General features: G+C 37.6%; 1 protein-coding gene across 22 annotated transcripts in view; it reads right to left on the bottom strand.

Moving 5' to 3' along the window:
- RIMS1 (regulating synaptic membrane exocytosis 1) overlaps positions 1 to 17,578 on the bottom strand; it is a 425,147-nt gene that overhangs the window by 161,863 nt on the left and 245,706 nt on the right. For 21 of the 22 annotated variants that reach the window (XM_037147279.2, XM_037147299.2, XM_037147135.2 and 18 more), the window contains exon 1: positions 8,829 to 8,928. The exons of the other annotated variant lie outside the window; for it this stretch is intronic. In XM_037147279.2, the coding sequence (XP_037003174.1) occupies positions 8,829 to 8,928 (100 nt within the window). Of the gene's footprint in view, positions 1 to 8,828; positions 8,929 to 17,578 lie in introns of those variants that run through there. 22 annotated transcript variants of the gene reach the window in all.

The following is a 17,578-nucleotide window of genomic DNA, read 5'->3' as shown; positions in this document are numbered from 1 at the left end:
ATGGCTTTTCCATTTCCTATACTATTGTTTTTTAAATTAGTTGCTTAATTATTTTCTTTTCAAAATTTTTTATTGTTGTTCAAGTACAGGTGTCTCCATTTCCCCCTTACCACTCCACCCCTGCCCTATTTCCTATACTATTCTTAATATACCCCTGTTTATTTTGTGCCTACCAATTATGCTTCTTATCCCCTGTACCTTTGTTCTCTGTTCTCCTCTGTTCTCCCCCTACCCTGTCCCTCCATATGATCTCCATTTCTATGATTCTCTTCCTGTTCTAGTTGCTTGCTTAGTTTGTTTTTTTTTAGATTCCATTGTTGATTAAAATGAAAAAGTCAGTTTATAGCATATCCTAACCTCAATCTCCTTTTCTTCCTATCTGGCAAAACTAACAAGTAGCATTTACTTTTAGGTATAAAGTGCTTATTATTCATGTTTGAAATATATCTTTAAAGAACCTGGATTAAAATAGTCATTGCAACTGTATTCTAGTAGCTAAATACTAATTTTTCCAAGTGAGAAACACTATATTACTATAGCTTGGCTATTTTTTAATTGTTGAAAGGAGTAAAAACATCAAAAGGAGATCTCTTGCTAGCCTTTATAATTTCACTTTTAAAGAATTTTTATAATTTTGATTTCCAAAGCAATGCACTAATAATTCTGATGACCAAAGTTACACACACACCCATGCACACCCACATCTTTAGGCCTACTACAATCTTCATTCAATGTAATTACTACTGCATTATATTATAGTTTAGATCAAACATCCAGATGTGCTGGGTCACAGGCACGAAAACTTGATCCACGGCAGCTGAGCTTTACAAAACCAGCCGGAACAACTGAGGAGAGTAAGGAGAACAAACTCAAAGGGAACAACTTCAGGCAAAACCTCCCAAAACAGATCCTTCTCCTCATTATAAGCCATGGGTTTCTCACTGACATTTTACAGAATCTTTCAGATGAAACATTTTTTGAGGGGTCTTATTTTGTGCTCAATTTGTCCATCACTTTCATGTCTTCACTGAAGAGTTCTGACGATACTAAAATCTCAGACTAACACAAATGATATATAAAGCCCACTGTAACTAAATGTCTGATCTAGAACGAGACTAGTATCTGAATTAAGGAAATAGCAATGTAACTTTCAAAAATGCCTATCATCATAGACAAAAGAAAACTAGCCTGTCAAGGCCTTCTGAACAGAAGGCCCGGCTAGCTCTTGAGGTACAAGTAAAATAATGTGAGTTTGTATAAAATACAATCCCATTTTCAGCTAATGTTGTATGTGAATTTTCAGTCATCCCTCACCCTTTTACTTATATATTTAATCATTTATTTATAGTTTTGTAGAGTTAAGCTTGGGGTAAATATTTTCACTATAATGTGGATTAACATAGTCCATGAAATTATCAAATGCATTTAAAGAAAAAGCATTTCAAAGGTCTTTGGTTTCTTCATTATTAACAGGAGAAAAATGACTTACCTTCATGTAGGCAAGACTTTTTCTACCACTGAATGTCAAGTAATTGTTTTTATGATCTTTAATGCAAGGTTATAGGGTCATATGACCACTTTTATACGGCCCATCAATTTAAGGGATCCGTATACTCTTGAAAACTGTATATAAAAGAGGGGAGGGAATTTCAGGGGAAAAGGGGAAGGGTTTACAGGAACAAGTATAAAGGACACATGGACAAACTCTAAAGGGGGTGGAAATGGGAGGGAGGTGGGGAGCTTATGGGGGGGTAGGCTGGTATGGGAGTAAAAGACAGAAAACTGTACTTGAACAACAATTTAAAAAATACACTGGGCAAAAAAAATTGTGTGCATGTGTGTTTTTCTGTACAGAGCCCATTGTTTCGTTTATTTCTCTGAAGGTCTCATGTTCTCTGCGAGAATTAAGAACAAATGGTTAATGAGTCTGGATGGAGCGGTGATTCAGACTGGGAAACAGCTATGCTGCCTTAGTGCTTTACCTAGAGCTCTCAGAATCATCCTCTCTTGCAGGTCCTCAGCCTCAGCGGTAGGCTTTCATTAAAACCCCTATTTAGGCCAGATACTTAAGAAATCAAGAAACCATGCTCAGAAAAAATGAGCTGAGTGATTACATACAGAGGGCAAGGGGAATTCACCTCAGAAACTATCAAGAACTATCAAGAAACTACTCAAGAACTATCAAAACTGTAAGTAATAATTGTTTTAAAAAGCCTTTAATATCAACAGGCAAGAACACTTACTATATACAGATGTGTTAATATTTCTTCCCGGATGAGTGCCTTAAATAATTTCAAAGACATTAACTAAAAAGAAAAATATACAAAGTAATAATAAACTTATATATTCTAAATAAATTATCAGAAAACATAATCTTGAAAGAAAAAGAAAACTTCGAAGTGGATAAAAAATTTGGTCCAACTTTGATCTGCCAAGATTCAAGGGCTAAGCATTCTCTAGAGGGAAAAAAAAGCACTGCACGGCTACCAACTTCTTGTTACCAAAAAAAAAAAACAAAAACCAAACACCTATGAATATGTCTAAAGTATCTGGCAGATGTTATACAATTAAAACTATGTCGGAATCCATCTATTACAATCAATATGGCCCCTATTCTGAAGTTGGCTTTGAAATTTGTTCAATGTTTACAGTTTACTAAAACAAGAATTTATCTCCCACGTCTTTAAAACTCGTATAATTCATAGAAAACCCTCTTTGAAACAATGGATTCAAATTAGATAAAAGTTCAAATTTTTTGGTTGCATTTCTGCAAAGAATTAACTAGTTATATGATTATGACAATTACCTTTTTAAAGACAAAAGTTGGCCTACTTGAAGCAGGCTATTTAAAGTCTAAACCCATTTCATTAACCTAAAATTTTCAGGCATGAAAATAAGTATTATGAAAGTCTTCTTAGTTATTACTATTATTATAAGGTAATTACTAATTCTTTCATTGATTTCTCTGCTTTATAGTTTAACATACTTATTCCTAATCTCTCTGGCTTTAGAATATGGAGAAAAACAGAAAGTATTTATTTCATTCATTGGAAGGGCCTCTGAATTACCTGGAGAAATATAGGGAAGTGTATATACTTACTGCTCACCCCGCTTAGTTTTGTCTTTGTTTTTCAAATGACTTCCATCATTTCTCTGACAGCACTCTTCTCAAGAACAGTCACAAACAATGCTTCAAAAGAAAAATGTCTCCTTCTGAAGATTTTTCTAACCGTGAGCTAACAACTAACAGTATCACATAAAATCAGAAAGTTGGAAGAGACTCAAGCAGACGTTCTTTTGTATGAAAGAGAATTAGTTTACTGATAAAGTTACTGCCTTCACACCTACATGTGTCCCGACTACTAATCAAACTGGTTCCTTAGAGCTAGGTGGAGAAATTGATGATGGTCTTCTTTCACTTCTCATACGCATCTGTGTGGGAGCATGAACCATCACTGCCTCAGCCTTGCTCCCATAATGAGTGTCTACCATCGAAAAGACCCAGTAGGTACGGCCATAAACACGAGCGTCATAATCCGCACCAACTAGCAATGATTAGCCACTCTGCAAGCACATGGCTCAATTTACAATAAAATACTTCTATTCCCTCAATTAGTCTAGACATATTCAATTAGTCTAGACTCATAAATACGAACTAGCATTTGATAGGCAGCAATCTGATTCCAACTTTTGCAAGTGGGAGGGTGCTGGCTGCTTCTTTTCTAGTTGCCTCTGATCTTTTGGATTTTAACGTTGCCCTCAGCAGAAGGTGGACCTCCTGTGAGTAATCTGTTGAGAAGAACAGGCAGAAGCTTTCCCCAGCTGCCCTCTGCAGTGGAGCTGCACCTGAGAGGGAATGCAGCGAGGGGCGGCCAGGGTGCTGCTGTCCCTGGCAGGCTTCAAAGCCCCAGCAGCCCTGCATCCAGCAGCCCTGCATCCAGCGCCTTGTCTGGCTGCAGCATAACTCATGGTGCCTCTTTCCCCTCCCAAGGAGAACAGTCTGACAGCAAGTGCCTTCAAGACACCTCAGAATTGCTCCATGCCTATTTGGCAAAATAGTTAAAACAGACTTAAAAGATCTGCTAGTTTAATTTAAAAGAGGTGTAATCTCCCTCCCAAAACAGGTCTGAGCTGCACTTCAAAGGAAAGGAAAAAAAACCCTAAAAGACTTCTTTTTCTCTCCTTTATTAAGAAAACCGCATACCTTAAACAGTAGTGCTTTTCTACACAAAAATTATCATCAGATGATCTTGAGCACCTAAAAAAATGTCATACTATTCCCACAGAAAGTGAGTCTTTTTTCAAACTGGCAGAATAGAAACAAGGGCCAGAGAAGTTAGTCACTCTGTCACCCAAGGTCACATACCCAACTCCGACCCAAAATACCACATTTCCATTTCCTTCTTTCTGTCTTTATTTCTGTCCTCCCCTTATCTGAAGTTTTCCCTTTAATCCAAATCTTAGCATTTCACAAAAACACAGGCATTTCCATGTGATCTAAAATAACTGTAGACTAGGAGAAACCAGGCCTTGGAAGCCTTTGTCTAAATACTTCCAAATAACAATCTATGTAAAAGCTGATACCTTTATATTTTAAAGAAGATTAAACTCTTAAAGCTTCTAGTTTTAGTGAAATCAGTAAACAGGGAAAACAACTTTCTTTGATCAATTACAGAAGAGAAATATATACTTCATAATTAATTGTATAATATATATACACCTAGATAAAAGTTAAATACAAAATTGTAGACAATTTACTGTACACTTCAAATATTCATTTAAACATAAAACATAAAAATAACTTCATATAATGCAACTAGATGCTTACCACTGTATTTTAAAATTCTAATATATTTGTGTAATTTCCATGTGCAAAGTAAAATACTCCTCATTTTCTACTGATAGAATCACTGAAGCATTTTAGTATCTTACTTTTTGGATAATTAAACAATATATTGCATTAATTTTACATTTATGCATAAGATTAATATTATGGCTTAGTTTACCTGTTCCTGAGAGCAACGTATGAAGTAGCAGAAATTGCAGAAACCTAGCAAACATAACAGCAGCATCGGAATGATTAAATAAATGCTACTGGCATCAAATCACTGAATTCTAGCTAGCACTGGCAGCAAATCCACAATGCTATTAAAAATCCACCAAAATACAAAGGAATTTCTTTGAAAAATTCCCTTTGGTTCTTGCATTCTAAATCAAAACCAAAAAAACCCCCCCTGCAGTGTCCAACATTATACAACAGAGACACTAAACAAGGCCATAGTGCTGCTGTCATCAAAACAGATCTCTGCAGTGTACAGCTTCTCATTGATTACCGCATTCCTCTACAGTGCTCTGTGCTATACAAAAGAGGCTCCCACAGCAAACACCGAGGCTCTGGTAGGCCCATAATTAACCATTTCCTGAAACAAGGCACAGAAGACGCTACCTTCCTTTAGACAGAGACATGAAATGCTGTGGTTCCTTAAAGTCAGCACAGGAGAAAGACTCAGGCAGATGCTTGAAGAGCTCCTCTTTTTTATCCCCCCCACTGACAAGGCACTGAGGTATCTGTGGGCTAAGATGACAAAGTCAAGTGGACCCCTGCTGACTAGTATACCACAGAAAACTCACCTGAGATGATTTGGTCCCATTACCAATCACTGGCAATGATCCTGTCAAAGCCCTGTGTAACACATCATTTCCTCTGCAGCTCCCTATCTGAGATCTTAGCCCAGTGACAACAACTGGCACAATGAAGCATAAACCAGGAGTGCAGGACTGAGTGCTGGGAACAAGGACAAAAGTACTTCTTCAGGCTGTTCCGGTACGGCCAGCCTAGTGTTATTAGTAGCTCATCGCCAGGGGGCAAAAGGACAACCCCAGGTAGGTTTTGCCCAGGAGTTGGGGGTGGCTCACAGTTCCAATAGTTTAAAAGATGCACGCCTTTGATAATTGCAGAGTCACAGTTCATAGTCTAAGAAAAATTTCATTGAGGTATAGAATCATTAACCTCCCAAGTCATCACATTTACTTTATTCACCTCATATGTTGCATCACACAGAACGACAGTAACAATTAACAAAATTAGTTGATTTTAAATTATGTCACTCCACTAATTTAATTTTTATCACAGTACAGAATTCAGTTTCCAAAAACAACACTGAACAATGATCTACTTCTCTAACCCACTAGGGAATATTATTGAAAAGTAGAGGCAAGCTGCTTTTTGTTTGCTTTAGAAAATGAAATGATCAAATGATAATAGAGGGAGAATAAAGAACCGCCTTGCATTTATTTTAACTGAATGCACTGTTTGCTTAAATCATATACACTTGTAAAAAATAATTATCTGATAAGGATAAATTCTGAAACATGGATCATCTCATTGTAACCAAATCCACTGAAAAATATTAGACTCAAACAAGTGAATAATTTTCTCCTGTTAAACTAACATAGTTTTACTCTCTATTTAAAAATCTTTGTTTTTTATTTTCCCCAAACTTTCAAGTATTCTTTAAACTATCTGGAGTCAAAATTGGCCAATTTTTGGCTGGGGATTAGAAAGGGAAATAATCACTAATTGAATCACTGTTATTGTGCTGCGTTAATTTTACTTAACTCATTTATTTCTCACAAGCTTATGACAAAATCAGCATTACTTGTCCCATATTACAGATGAAGTTGAGAAAAGCTAACTTATTCAAGGTCACATGCTTTATAAGTAGTAGAGATGGGATTTGGACTTGACTTTGACTTGAAAGCCTGCTGTATGCACTTTTCACTATACAAAGCAGCAACTACTGCAATTATTTTGATGGATGACCTGAAAGTTGTGGCAGTTTTTGTTAAAGAGCTAAGGGCTTGGTATGAAAAACTATACTGATGCAGAAAGGCCTACAATATTCTACCTCAATTTTGCACATTTGGAGCCAGTGAGGATTTTCTGGGCCATTGTATGGGGCTGAAGTCATGCTTTGCCTGCTGAATGTTTAAGTTCCTTTTACCACAGTTCTGTTAGAAGAAGACATACAAATGTCATGACTGAGAGACAGAACTGCCCAGCAAGTAAACTAAAAAGCCATGTTGAAAGGAGAGTCAAAATTTTCAACAACCAACTTACTCATTTCCCCAAACTGGCAGTATGTAATTTTATTTGATTGAAATTTAAGAATCTATGGATCTTACAAGCCTATGTAGGCTAAGACAACCAAATACAAACACTTTAATACGCTGTCTATGGCTACAGTTGTGCCTGTCTATGGCTAAGGTTTGGAGAAACCTCCTTTTCATATATCTCTTCTCTTGTTTCTTTTTTTCTCATTCATCACCTGGAATGGCTTGTTTCAAATTATAAAATCATCTGGAATGCTATTAACCTAATATATATCCCTCATTTCATCTCATAAATTTATATTAATTTGGTACAATTATCTTGAGTTCCCTAAAATGCCACCATATGAGAAAATTTGTCAAATGGTAGCAAACTGTATTTCTAACACAAGATAAATCAAGTAAGGTCTCTAAGATGGTTACAGAATCAAAATAGAGAATCAATATTAGAAGGGACTAGTGTTAAACTTATACAACCACACACTGGTATCTATCTCTTTCTCCCTCCCTTACTCTCTCTAAAAATAAATAAATAAAATCTTTTTAAAAATTAAAAAAAATACCCTATCATTCATTTCTAGGTACCATATACTCTGAGATCCCATGCACAGTACTAAGTGCCACTCCCTGAGGTCACTGTCTACATATAAGTAGAAAAAAATCCTTCTTTTTCATTAATTCAGAAATTCATATTAACAATATTTACTTATTTAAAATATTCCTAGCGCTCTGTTCATTTTGAGCCACTCGTATCCCTCCTTGGGGTTATATATTTCACAGCCTCCCACTCAGCTGTGACTTCACAGTCGCTTCAACCAGCACACTGATTTCCCCTGGGAGAAGACACGTAAAACCTGACATCCACTGCAGTCTGGAGCTTGAACATACACCAACTGACCTTTAGGTATTGCAGTCTAGGTCAAGGCCAGTTGTAAAAAGGTTTCAGCTATTTCACAAGAACCCAAGATCCATTATTATTATTATTATTATTATTATTATTATTATTCCTCACCCAAGGATATGGTTTACTGATGTTAGAGAGGGGAGAGAGAGAGTAAGAAAAAGAAACATTGATCAGTTGCCTCCCGTACACACCTCGACAGTGGATTGACCCGCAACCTAAGTATGTGCCCTGACTAGGAATCGAACTTGGAACCTTTGGTGTACAGGATGATGCTCCAACCAACAGTCACCAGGCCAGGGCAGGATCCATTATTCTAAATAAGTGATAAAATTCCTCTTTGGGGACTGATTTTCCACTACCAATGATTCCAATTTGTCATTTATTTCTCTGTATTAGCATGAGAAAGCAAAGCATGTAATATATTCACTATAAACAAAACTCATGCACTGTTTAGCAACTTTCTATTGCTTTTCCTTATTTTCTGAGAACACAAACATTCTAATCTTTAAAATTTTTTTGAATTGGCTATTACACAAAAAACCATACATATGATTAATCATTTTACAATCTTTAGGGCTACATGGTAAATCTAACAATCTCTCTCAGAGAAAAAGACTGCAGATAAAGTTGGTAGCCAGAAACTTTGCTCTGTTGAGAAATGAGAGAAAAATCACTCCGCACCTGATGGATACAGAATGGGAATATTTGCATTGGGAAAATAGATACAGAGAAAATGCTAAATACAGATTTATCTCCAGATGAAAAAAGAATGAAGTGGGATTCTTATGCCCCAAACTCATTGTCTATTGCTTACCAGTACCTGCTCGTCGGGCCTGGATTGCTTCCTCTTCAGAATCAATAGACCTCACTTCTTCCCACCCTCCTGGAGAGCCAGGTGTCCCAGGTGCACACATGACAGCAACCTTGTAAAGAAATCCGGCCTGGGGATTTTCAGCCTAGCTTTCAAACAAATTCAAGGTCTAAACTAAGAAGGTTGCGAAGTGCTGCCTCCTCTGCCACAAGAACAGTAACAACCCGTGGGTTAGGAGCAGCAGAAAATGAAAACTGAAAGAAAATATTGGTGTAAGCATAAGAAAGACTCTGCATGACTGACTCAGGTCATTGCAGGCACTGGGCAGCTATGCAAAGGACTGCTTGGATAAAATACCTGTACAAGCCTCGATGGGCCTGGTGGCATGCAGACTGGTAGCATTTACTGAGGAGAAGCATATTGGCAGCTCTGTTGGGTTTTAACCAGATCCACAGGGTTCAGGAAATAAGCTCTCTGCCAGATGACACTATGCTCCTAGCCATTCCTTCTGTTTACGTTATCTCCCAAATTACTCTAACTAGTGTCCTTTCTCCTGCTGTGAGCTTATTTGTGGACAGGGCTAAATAAAGGATTTTTATGACAACAGAATGGCCATTAGCCCATAAGATGATTTCTAAAACATAAATCTTCTGCTTTTGTTTAGTACTATTAAAATCAATTAAATGAGAGTTTCTTCTTATTATAATCTTTGATTTTTAAAAAAGAAAATGTTTTGTTTCTTCCTGAAATATTTGAAATTAGGCCATCTTTGTACATATTATACATTATTCTTTATCACATGAATATTTGAAGATGGGTTCCCTCTTCTTATTGCTGTATTTTCCTAGCAGAGGGGTGTGTGTGTGTGTGTGTGTGTGTATACACACACTATACATATATATGTGGCATATACATATATGGTATACACACACACACACACATATATAGGCTCTAGGACTTCCTCCTAGTATATGTGACATGGTACAATATTTCCGGACTATGAAGAGCTATATCTTCCTTTTAGATTTTTAGATGGGATGCATACCCCAACCTTATGAAAAAAGAATTATATTTTTCTTCTACCATACTAAGTCTTTCCATGAAAACAAACAGGTACATGTGATTTTAATTTGAGTATATTATTCTGCAAGTAATTATCACTTTTGGGGTTTTTAATATAGAGAATATTATAAATAGTAAAAAATTGCATATGCATATATTCCACACTTCAAAACAAATCTGAGAAGGGACCAGGATGGGTAACATTACAAAATAATCCCTCATTTACAGAAAGAGTCATGGAGTATAGACTAAGACTGACATGTCCTAGAAATCAAATTCCTACATTACCAACCTAAGGCTTCCACTTATCCAACTACTATTTTCAAATTAAACTTCAGTACTACTATGATAGCCAAAAAGTACAGATAAGACTAATTACAATCAAATGTCCATACCATTAATGCTGAAATATTAACCACACATAATACCCTGGAAATTAGTTTTATTTCTTCATAGTCCTAGTGAATGATGCAAAAAAAAAAGTCTGATTTCTGCCCTGGCTGGTGTAGCTCAGTGGATTGAGTGCAGGCCTGAGAACCAGAGGATCACAGTTTGATTCCCAGTCAGGGCACATGCCTGGGTTGCAGGCCAGTTCCCAGCAGGGGATGCACGAGAGGCAACCATATGCTGATATTTTTCTCCCTCTCTCCTTCCCTTCCCTTCTAAAGATAAATAAATTAAAAAATCTTAAAATATAAGTCTAATTTCAAAGCACAAATCTCTTATAAGTGCTCTGTGAAGTAACAGTCAATACTGTATTGAATTGCTAATTCCCATGTAATATTGGCATATAAAGGGAAAAGCACCAAAACACTGTATAGCACATATATATATATTTCCCAACTCTCCCCAAGAACTTTCAAAAGTAGAAAAATAAATCTGTATTCATCTATAGCTGACTTGTGTATGTAATTTCCTCTGTTCCTCATAATCATATTATGAAAAAACAAGGTATGAAAACTTCCACACAGACAAATATACTGAGTAATTTTGAGTTATGACAATGTCTAGATTATAAACTCTTGATAGGATGTAAAGAAAGCAGACTGAAGACTTTCCGGATGGAAACAGCAAGCTGCTTCTGTACTGACTGGCTTTTCTGGTTTGTGAGCCATGAGTACTGTGTTAATGTACTGGCACTCAGAATGAATGACAAAACTCTGGACAGAAGAGGATATATATGTATTTCCTTACAATCTATGTAATGTTTAAATCCCATATCCTCTTAGTGAAATCAAGACTCTGAATCTTTACAACCAGCAGTAGAACACAGTATTTGTGAAAGGTTAGTTCAGCTTCAATGCATCTCCTCTGAGACATTTTCACTGACTGAACCAAACCATGTGGATACCGTCATAGTTTTTCATTTCCCTTTATGTCTTAAAAGACAAGTTATACATAGGACTTTATTCTGCTATTGTAAGTTTTACTGATCGCTACAATATATGCATTCATAATTTCTTTATTGAAGGAAGAATTCTGAACATCGAATATAATAAGCAGTAAAAAAGTAAAAAAGTAGAAAGTAAAAAAGAAGAAAGAGCTAGACCAGGTCTCTGCCTTGAAGGTTTAAACATTATTGTTATCCCCATATTACAAGTGAGAAAACCTAGGCTTAGATATGACAGGTGACATATCTAGTTGTTGGCAGAATGAGAATTTGTATGAAAAATTGACGAAAAAATCAAAGCTAATCTTGCTTTACATCCCAACATCTTTAACTTTGGGAACTTTTACCTTGTATTAAGTGTAATACAGTGTTCTTAGTGGTTGGTGATTGTGGCAAATGAATACACACCAAATAAAATGCACAGGATGCCACAGGCTGAGGCCTTTCATGAGACTAGCCTAGCTCTGCCATACCTTGACCTTAGAATACAAGTTTATGGAAATGTTAAAATTCCATGATAGTCCTGACCTTAGGCACAGACATTAGTTCCAATTATCTGCCTCTAACATAAGGGCAAAACACTGACCCTCATGGCCCACTGATGTTTACAACACCTCAGGCCCTCAGACATTACAAGTCTTGAGCCAACCAGAGGTGTAAACTGAAGTATAACTTCCCATAGTTAGGGATCTGGTTTTCTCATTTCATTTTTGGCACTTGGAGATGTCTCTCAATTATCACAAACAATTTTATGCCATAAATGTAAGAATACAGAATATCTATGGCCATGGGGTAATCCTTTAATGCCTTGTAACAAAAAAATTGAGCTGGCTTCCAATTTTTATATTATAAACTCTATTATAATAAAATATTTACCTATATCTATCATAAAGTGTTTATTTTGCCAGGAGACACCTTGAGATCTAATCATGTTTCATAAATTAAACACAAATTAGTAAATTAGAGGTAAGGATTCTGGCTACAAATAAATCTGATGTTCACTCACCTTATGGCTCCAATTTTTCATGTGGTTTCAATTCCAAACATTGAAGAATGAATTAGAGCAATTCCAATCACTATCCCAACATCCCTACTCAATGAAAAATACAAGGTCTTTGATGATATGCTTTATTTACCTCATAGTTTCCCAAAGGTTCTTAATCTCTAACCCAAACAAGATTTCCCAGATAAATGTTCTTTCTGAAGCCACTGACACCTAATTTAAGAGTTTTGGGGGATTATACCAATTGAATTTTCAGCTTTTTCCTTCCTGATCACTCATCTCTCAAGTCATTTCTCCAAAAATTATTTTTGTTTTTCACTATTATTGATGATGATATTGATGTTGCTTTATTTCTTTCTTAAATCTAATGGCAATTTTTATTATAATTCACACTATAACTCCTTCTGGGGGGTAATTGAATTTTTTCTTTCATTAAAATGCATACTAATTTGCTATCTAGTGGTAGTATTCATAATATTGTGGTTATCCTTTTATAGATCCAAGAATTAATAAATGTCAAATTACTAAAAATAATCAAAGAAACAGAATTCTTGAATAGAGAGGTAAACTGTAATCACACAAGAAACAAACTAAATAATTTCCTATCACCCAATGAAGCGGTGTTTATTGATTGATGTACCAAGAATTGGAAAACGAGAAAGTTACCCTTTTCAAACTCAATTATTCTCAACAGTACTTTTGAAATAAATATTTTCTACCTACTCAAATATAAAATTTATTATTTCTTTTTATAATATTAGTTACACAAATTTAAAAAAGAGAGAAATTTCCAACAGTGTACAACCTATTCCAGGAACTAGATCTGTAGGTATGTAACTGTGAACTCTCACTTTATTAAGTATAAAATAGAATAAAAATTCAAAAACATGTCTCCATTTAATCAGGAAATGACATAAACATGCAAATATATTTCAAGAGGACAATAAGTGAAGAAGTAAAACTTGGTCTTAGTTATAAATTATGGATGGAGAGAGGAGAGCACGTAACATGGAAGAAAAGCAAATGTCAAGTCATTGAGATGGGATTGTATATGGTATGCAGGAAGGGCTGCGTATAAACACTAATCAGTTGAGAGGAACAAAGTGTTAGAGAAGATGAGTCTGTGAACATTATAAACTGGAGCTATAATCCGAGGACTGAAGAGTTTAGCTGAAGTTTCATCTTTTGTTTTCTATGAAATGATCCAATCTGTAAGAATTTTACCACTAATCCAACTGGGAGCAAATGTTAGGACAATAATAATTGTTTACATTTCTATAACACTCTAGACTTTCAAAACTAGTTTCCTGATGATTGTTTCAATGTAGGCCTAGTTTCCAGTTTCTGCTCCGGGCATTTGCAAGGCCCTCAATCCCCCTCTTATTTGGGGTCCCCCCCAAACACTAGTCGCCTCATACGGAATTCACACCTGCTAGTCAGCCAGGTACTTCAAGTACCTGGGACAAAATTCTAAAATATACCTGGACATATATAACTCTTTATTCTGTCCCCAAAATGAAAGTGAGTCATTTTGGATCATAAATTGAGTCATTTTGGATGATTTCTCCAGTTAAATGTGCCCCCATATAAGTAAGCAACATTTTTTTTATGGGAAGTTCAGAGGATGATGCAAAATAAAAATTCTCATGGAAGAATCAGCACTGCATAATTTATAAAGGGTAAGGGCTGGGATCTGGAAAAGTCCTTGAACACTATCAAGCTCTGTAGTCCATACCTTGACTATATACTAGGATTACCAGGAGAAATCTTAAAAGAAAAGAGAGAGATCCACAGACTAAGTCAGAATCCCTTTTAGTGATAGAAGTAATTTTTAAAAGCTTCCCAGGGGATTCCAAAGTCCAGGTAAGGATGCAAATTGCTGATATAAACGGTTCCTGTCATGCTGTTCCCCAAGGTAACCCAGTTCCTAAGAACTGGTGATACAGGGTGTAGACAAGAGGGGGGCCCCAAAAAAAGATTTGGAATGAACTCAAGGTGTATAGGAATATTGGAGAGACATATAAGATGTCCTCACCCCTTCTCCCAAAAGTGTGAATTGGGGGAAGGGACACATGGAGCAGGGACATGCAGGGCTGTTTTGTACAGCCACAGCCTTGCGGCTAATCCATGGCCTGGTCATTTAACATATCTACATAGCCTTTGGCGGGTCACTTGGATATGTTAAATAGCTGTGGCCAGGCTTGGAGCCAGGAGGATGAAGTCACTCCTCCCCCAAGATGTAACTGGGGGAAGGTCCCCTGAGTTACAGCCTCTGCGTGGGAGCTTGGAGAAGATTGGCTCTAGGACATGGGGCCATACCTGCCCAGACTAACAATGGCAGCCCAGTAAACCTGTAATAATACAGAAATACTGGCAGGTGTAACTGATCATGGGAGGAGTCGGAAATAGGGGTACAGAGGAAGATTGGCTCGAGGATTTAAACCCAGACATGGCAGCCATTGGGGAGAGAACCATGCAGTTTTGGCAAAGTGCAGACCCCCTCTTGCCCAGGTGAAGAAGAAAGCCACATGCTTTTGGCAGAGTGTGAACCCCTGCAGCTCTGGTAGAAGAGGCCCACGTGGCTTTGGGATGCCCCCTTTGGCTGCGTGGCCTAGGAAGCAGGAGAGACTTTGTCTGGAAGAAGGGTGAAAGAAGTCTTTGCCAGTAAGTCATGAGAAGGTGCCACATGACTTTGGATTAATTGGAGATCCTGCCTGGATGGGGACAGAGCTGACGGTGCCAGTGGCCTGGAAACACGGACGTGTGCTTCTTTTCCTGAGATACAGACGGAACCCCGAATTAGGGCAGGGGGAGAAGAAAGCGCTGTGGGCATCTCTGGTTATCCTAAAGGACTTTGATATTTTAATGGGGACATCAGGTTACTGCTTTCAGTCTGTATAGCTTTGAATAAACCTTTCCTTTCCTTTTCATAAATCTCTGGCACTGAGAGATGTCTTTCCTCTGGTGGCAGACAGACAAGCCCAGTAGGTATTAGTATACCGTCCTTGGGAGGGGCCCCTGTTTTCTCTAACAGTTTTTGGCATTCTTGGGTGGGCCAAATACTGACCCCTCGTCTTGGATTGTTGTTCTGTAACACTGGGATGAAACTGTTCTTTGATCAGCAACTCCTGGACCCCTCTTCTTCCACAGGTCCATAAGCTTAATGCCCCTAGAACAGTGTCTATCTCCACCATGTCTCATTGTTTATGCCCATCTCTTTGACTAGAATGCCACATTGATTCTTCCTGCCCAAATTCTATCCTAGCTCCAACATGAAACCTTGGCAATCCAGCTTTCCTCCTAGTCCTTGTAACATGTATTATCTGCACATCCTATTTGGTATCATAGAAATGAACATATATGCTGAGTCCTTGCTATGTATCAGGCACAAGGCACACAGAGCCATAGCACATTATCTACTTAATTTTCACAACTAAACCATGGGCTATGTATAATGATTATTCCAAGTTCCTAACACAACAGAACATGAAGCACCCAGAGGTTAAGAAACATGCCCAATGTGTTCATTCTCTGGCTGAGACTAAAACTGTGTCTTCATGATCTTGTACATCAATCCTCTTCATAAAGTAACTACTCAGTGATATTCTTGATGATCTTATGGTTTCCATAGATGAAAAACCATGGAGCCCTGGCTGGTATAGCTCAGTGGATTGAGCGCAGGCCTGCTAAGTAGAAAATCGTGGTTTGATTCCCAGTCAGGGCACATGCCTGGGTTGCAGGCCAGTTCCCAGCAGGGGCCAGTTCCCAGCAGGAGCTGCACCAAAAAAGCAACCATACATTGATGTTTCTCTCCTTCTCTCCTTCCCTTCCCCTCTAAAAATAAATGAATAAAATATTTTAAAAAACCATGGAGACAAATGCCAAGTGTTAGTATTTATTATGTATGTATACAAACACATAGAGGTCTTGGTCTCTTTGCTCTTATGAATACCACTGTTATGAACTGACTTGTGTCCCCCGCCCAAATTCATATGTTGAAGTCCTCACTCTGAGGACCTCTGAATGTAACCATATTTAGAGAGAGGGTCTTTAAAATAATTAAGTTAAAATGAGGTCATTCGAATGGCCTCTAATCGAGTAATGACTGGGATCCTTATCACAGGAGAAATCTTAACACAAACAGAGGAAAAGCAATTGAAGAGTCAGGGAAAAGATAGATACTTACGAGCCATTGAGAAAGGCCTAGAACATATCCTTCCTTAAGCACTCAGAGAAAGCCAACCCTGCCAACATCTTGATGTTGGAGTTTCAGCCTCCAGAGCTATGAGAAAATACATTTCTGTTGTTTGGGCCACCCAGTCTGCCGTACTTTATGTCAGACCTAGGAAACTGCTACAACTGTTACCTTGTACACACCAGGCTCAGAAGAGTTTGCTGGAATTAAAATTAGATCTGCTCCTTGGTATGGAACAGGTGCTTTTAAAAAGACCCAATTGCAGAAGTTTAGCTCAGTAGGTAGAACAAGACACTCGAAGATGGCTATGGGTAATAACTATTAAATCCAGAAGAGCAATAAAAATTGAGATGCCCCACAATATATGAAGAAGAATGACACAGAAAGGAATGCCTAAATTTCCAATATGGCAGTTAGCATCAGGAAAGTCATTATGTGGGGATCCAGCTTCTCATTTCTGGATGGGAACTGGGGAGAGTAAGGCAAAGGTTTAGTTCCAGAGGGACTTGGGCAACAGAATTGGACTCAGTCCCAAGGACCCAGGGACACAGATCTTATAAGCAAAAGGAAGCATAAATCTGGGGCCTGGTCTCAGGCACACAGAAGAAGCCAGATCACTAGGACTGGGCCTAGACTGCAACGAGAACAAGTAGCAGGGCCGAGGAAACAGCAGGCCTTAGAAGGTCTGGCTGCAGCAAGGGACAGGACAAGTCCCAAGCTCTCCCAGCTGCAAAGAGAAAATGGCTTCAGGGATGGGAAATCAGGCAGAAATTAACACTCTTCTCGGTTCAACAGTGTGTAAAAGGAGAGCTTTTCATTTACTTCTGAAGTCTCTCCAAGGTCTAAGATTCTGTCATGCTGTTAAATTGAACCAAAAGTAAGAACAACCTTTTCATTCACAGGATAAAATGGGTCAAAAACACTGCAGTATGATTCTGCATTTTAAAAGGATGCTGAAGAACAAGTTACTGAGATAAAATGGGTGGCACTGAAATCTTCATTAATAAATATTTTTCTAAATGTACTTTGAAGCATAACTGTTTCCCCTTAAAATGACCTTTAGTTATTATACATCTTCTAAGACATTCTGTATTAAAATTGTA

Source organism: Artibeus jamaicensis, unplaced genomic scaffold (genome assembly GCF_021234435.1).
Source record: "Artibeus jamaicensis isolate MK-2021 breed Jamaican fruit bat unplaced genomic scaffold, CSHL_Jam_final contig_1127, whole genome shotgun sequence".
Taxonomy (NCBI): Eukaryota; Metazoa; Chordata; class Mammalia; order Chiroptera; family Phyllostomidae; genus Artibeus; species Artibeus jamaicensis.
The sequence above is the reverse complement of the archived record's forward strand: the minus strand, read 5'-3'. Positions and strand labels throughout refer to the sequence as shown.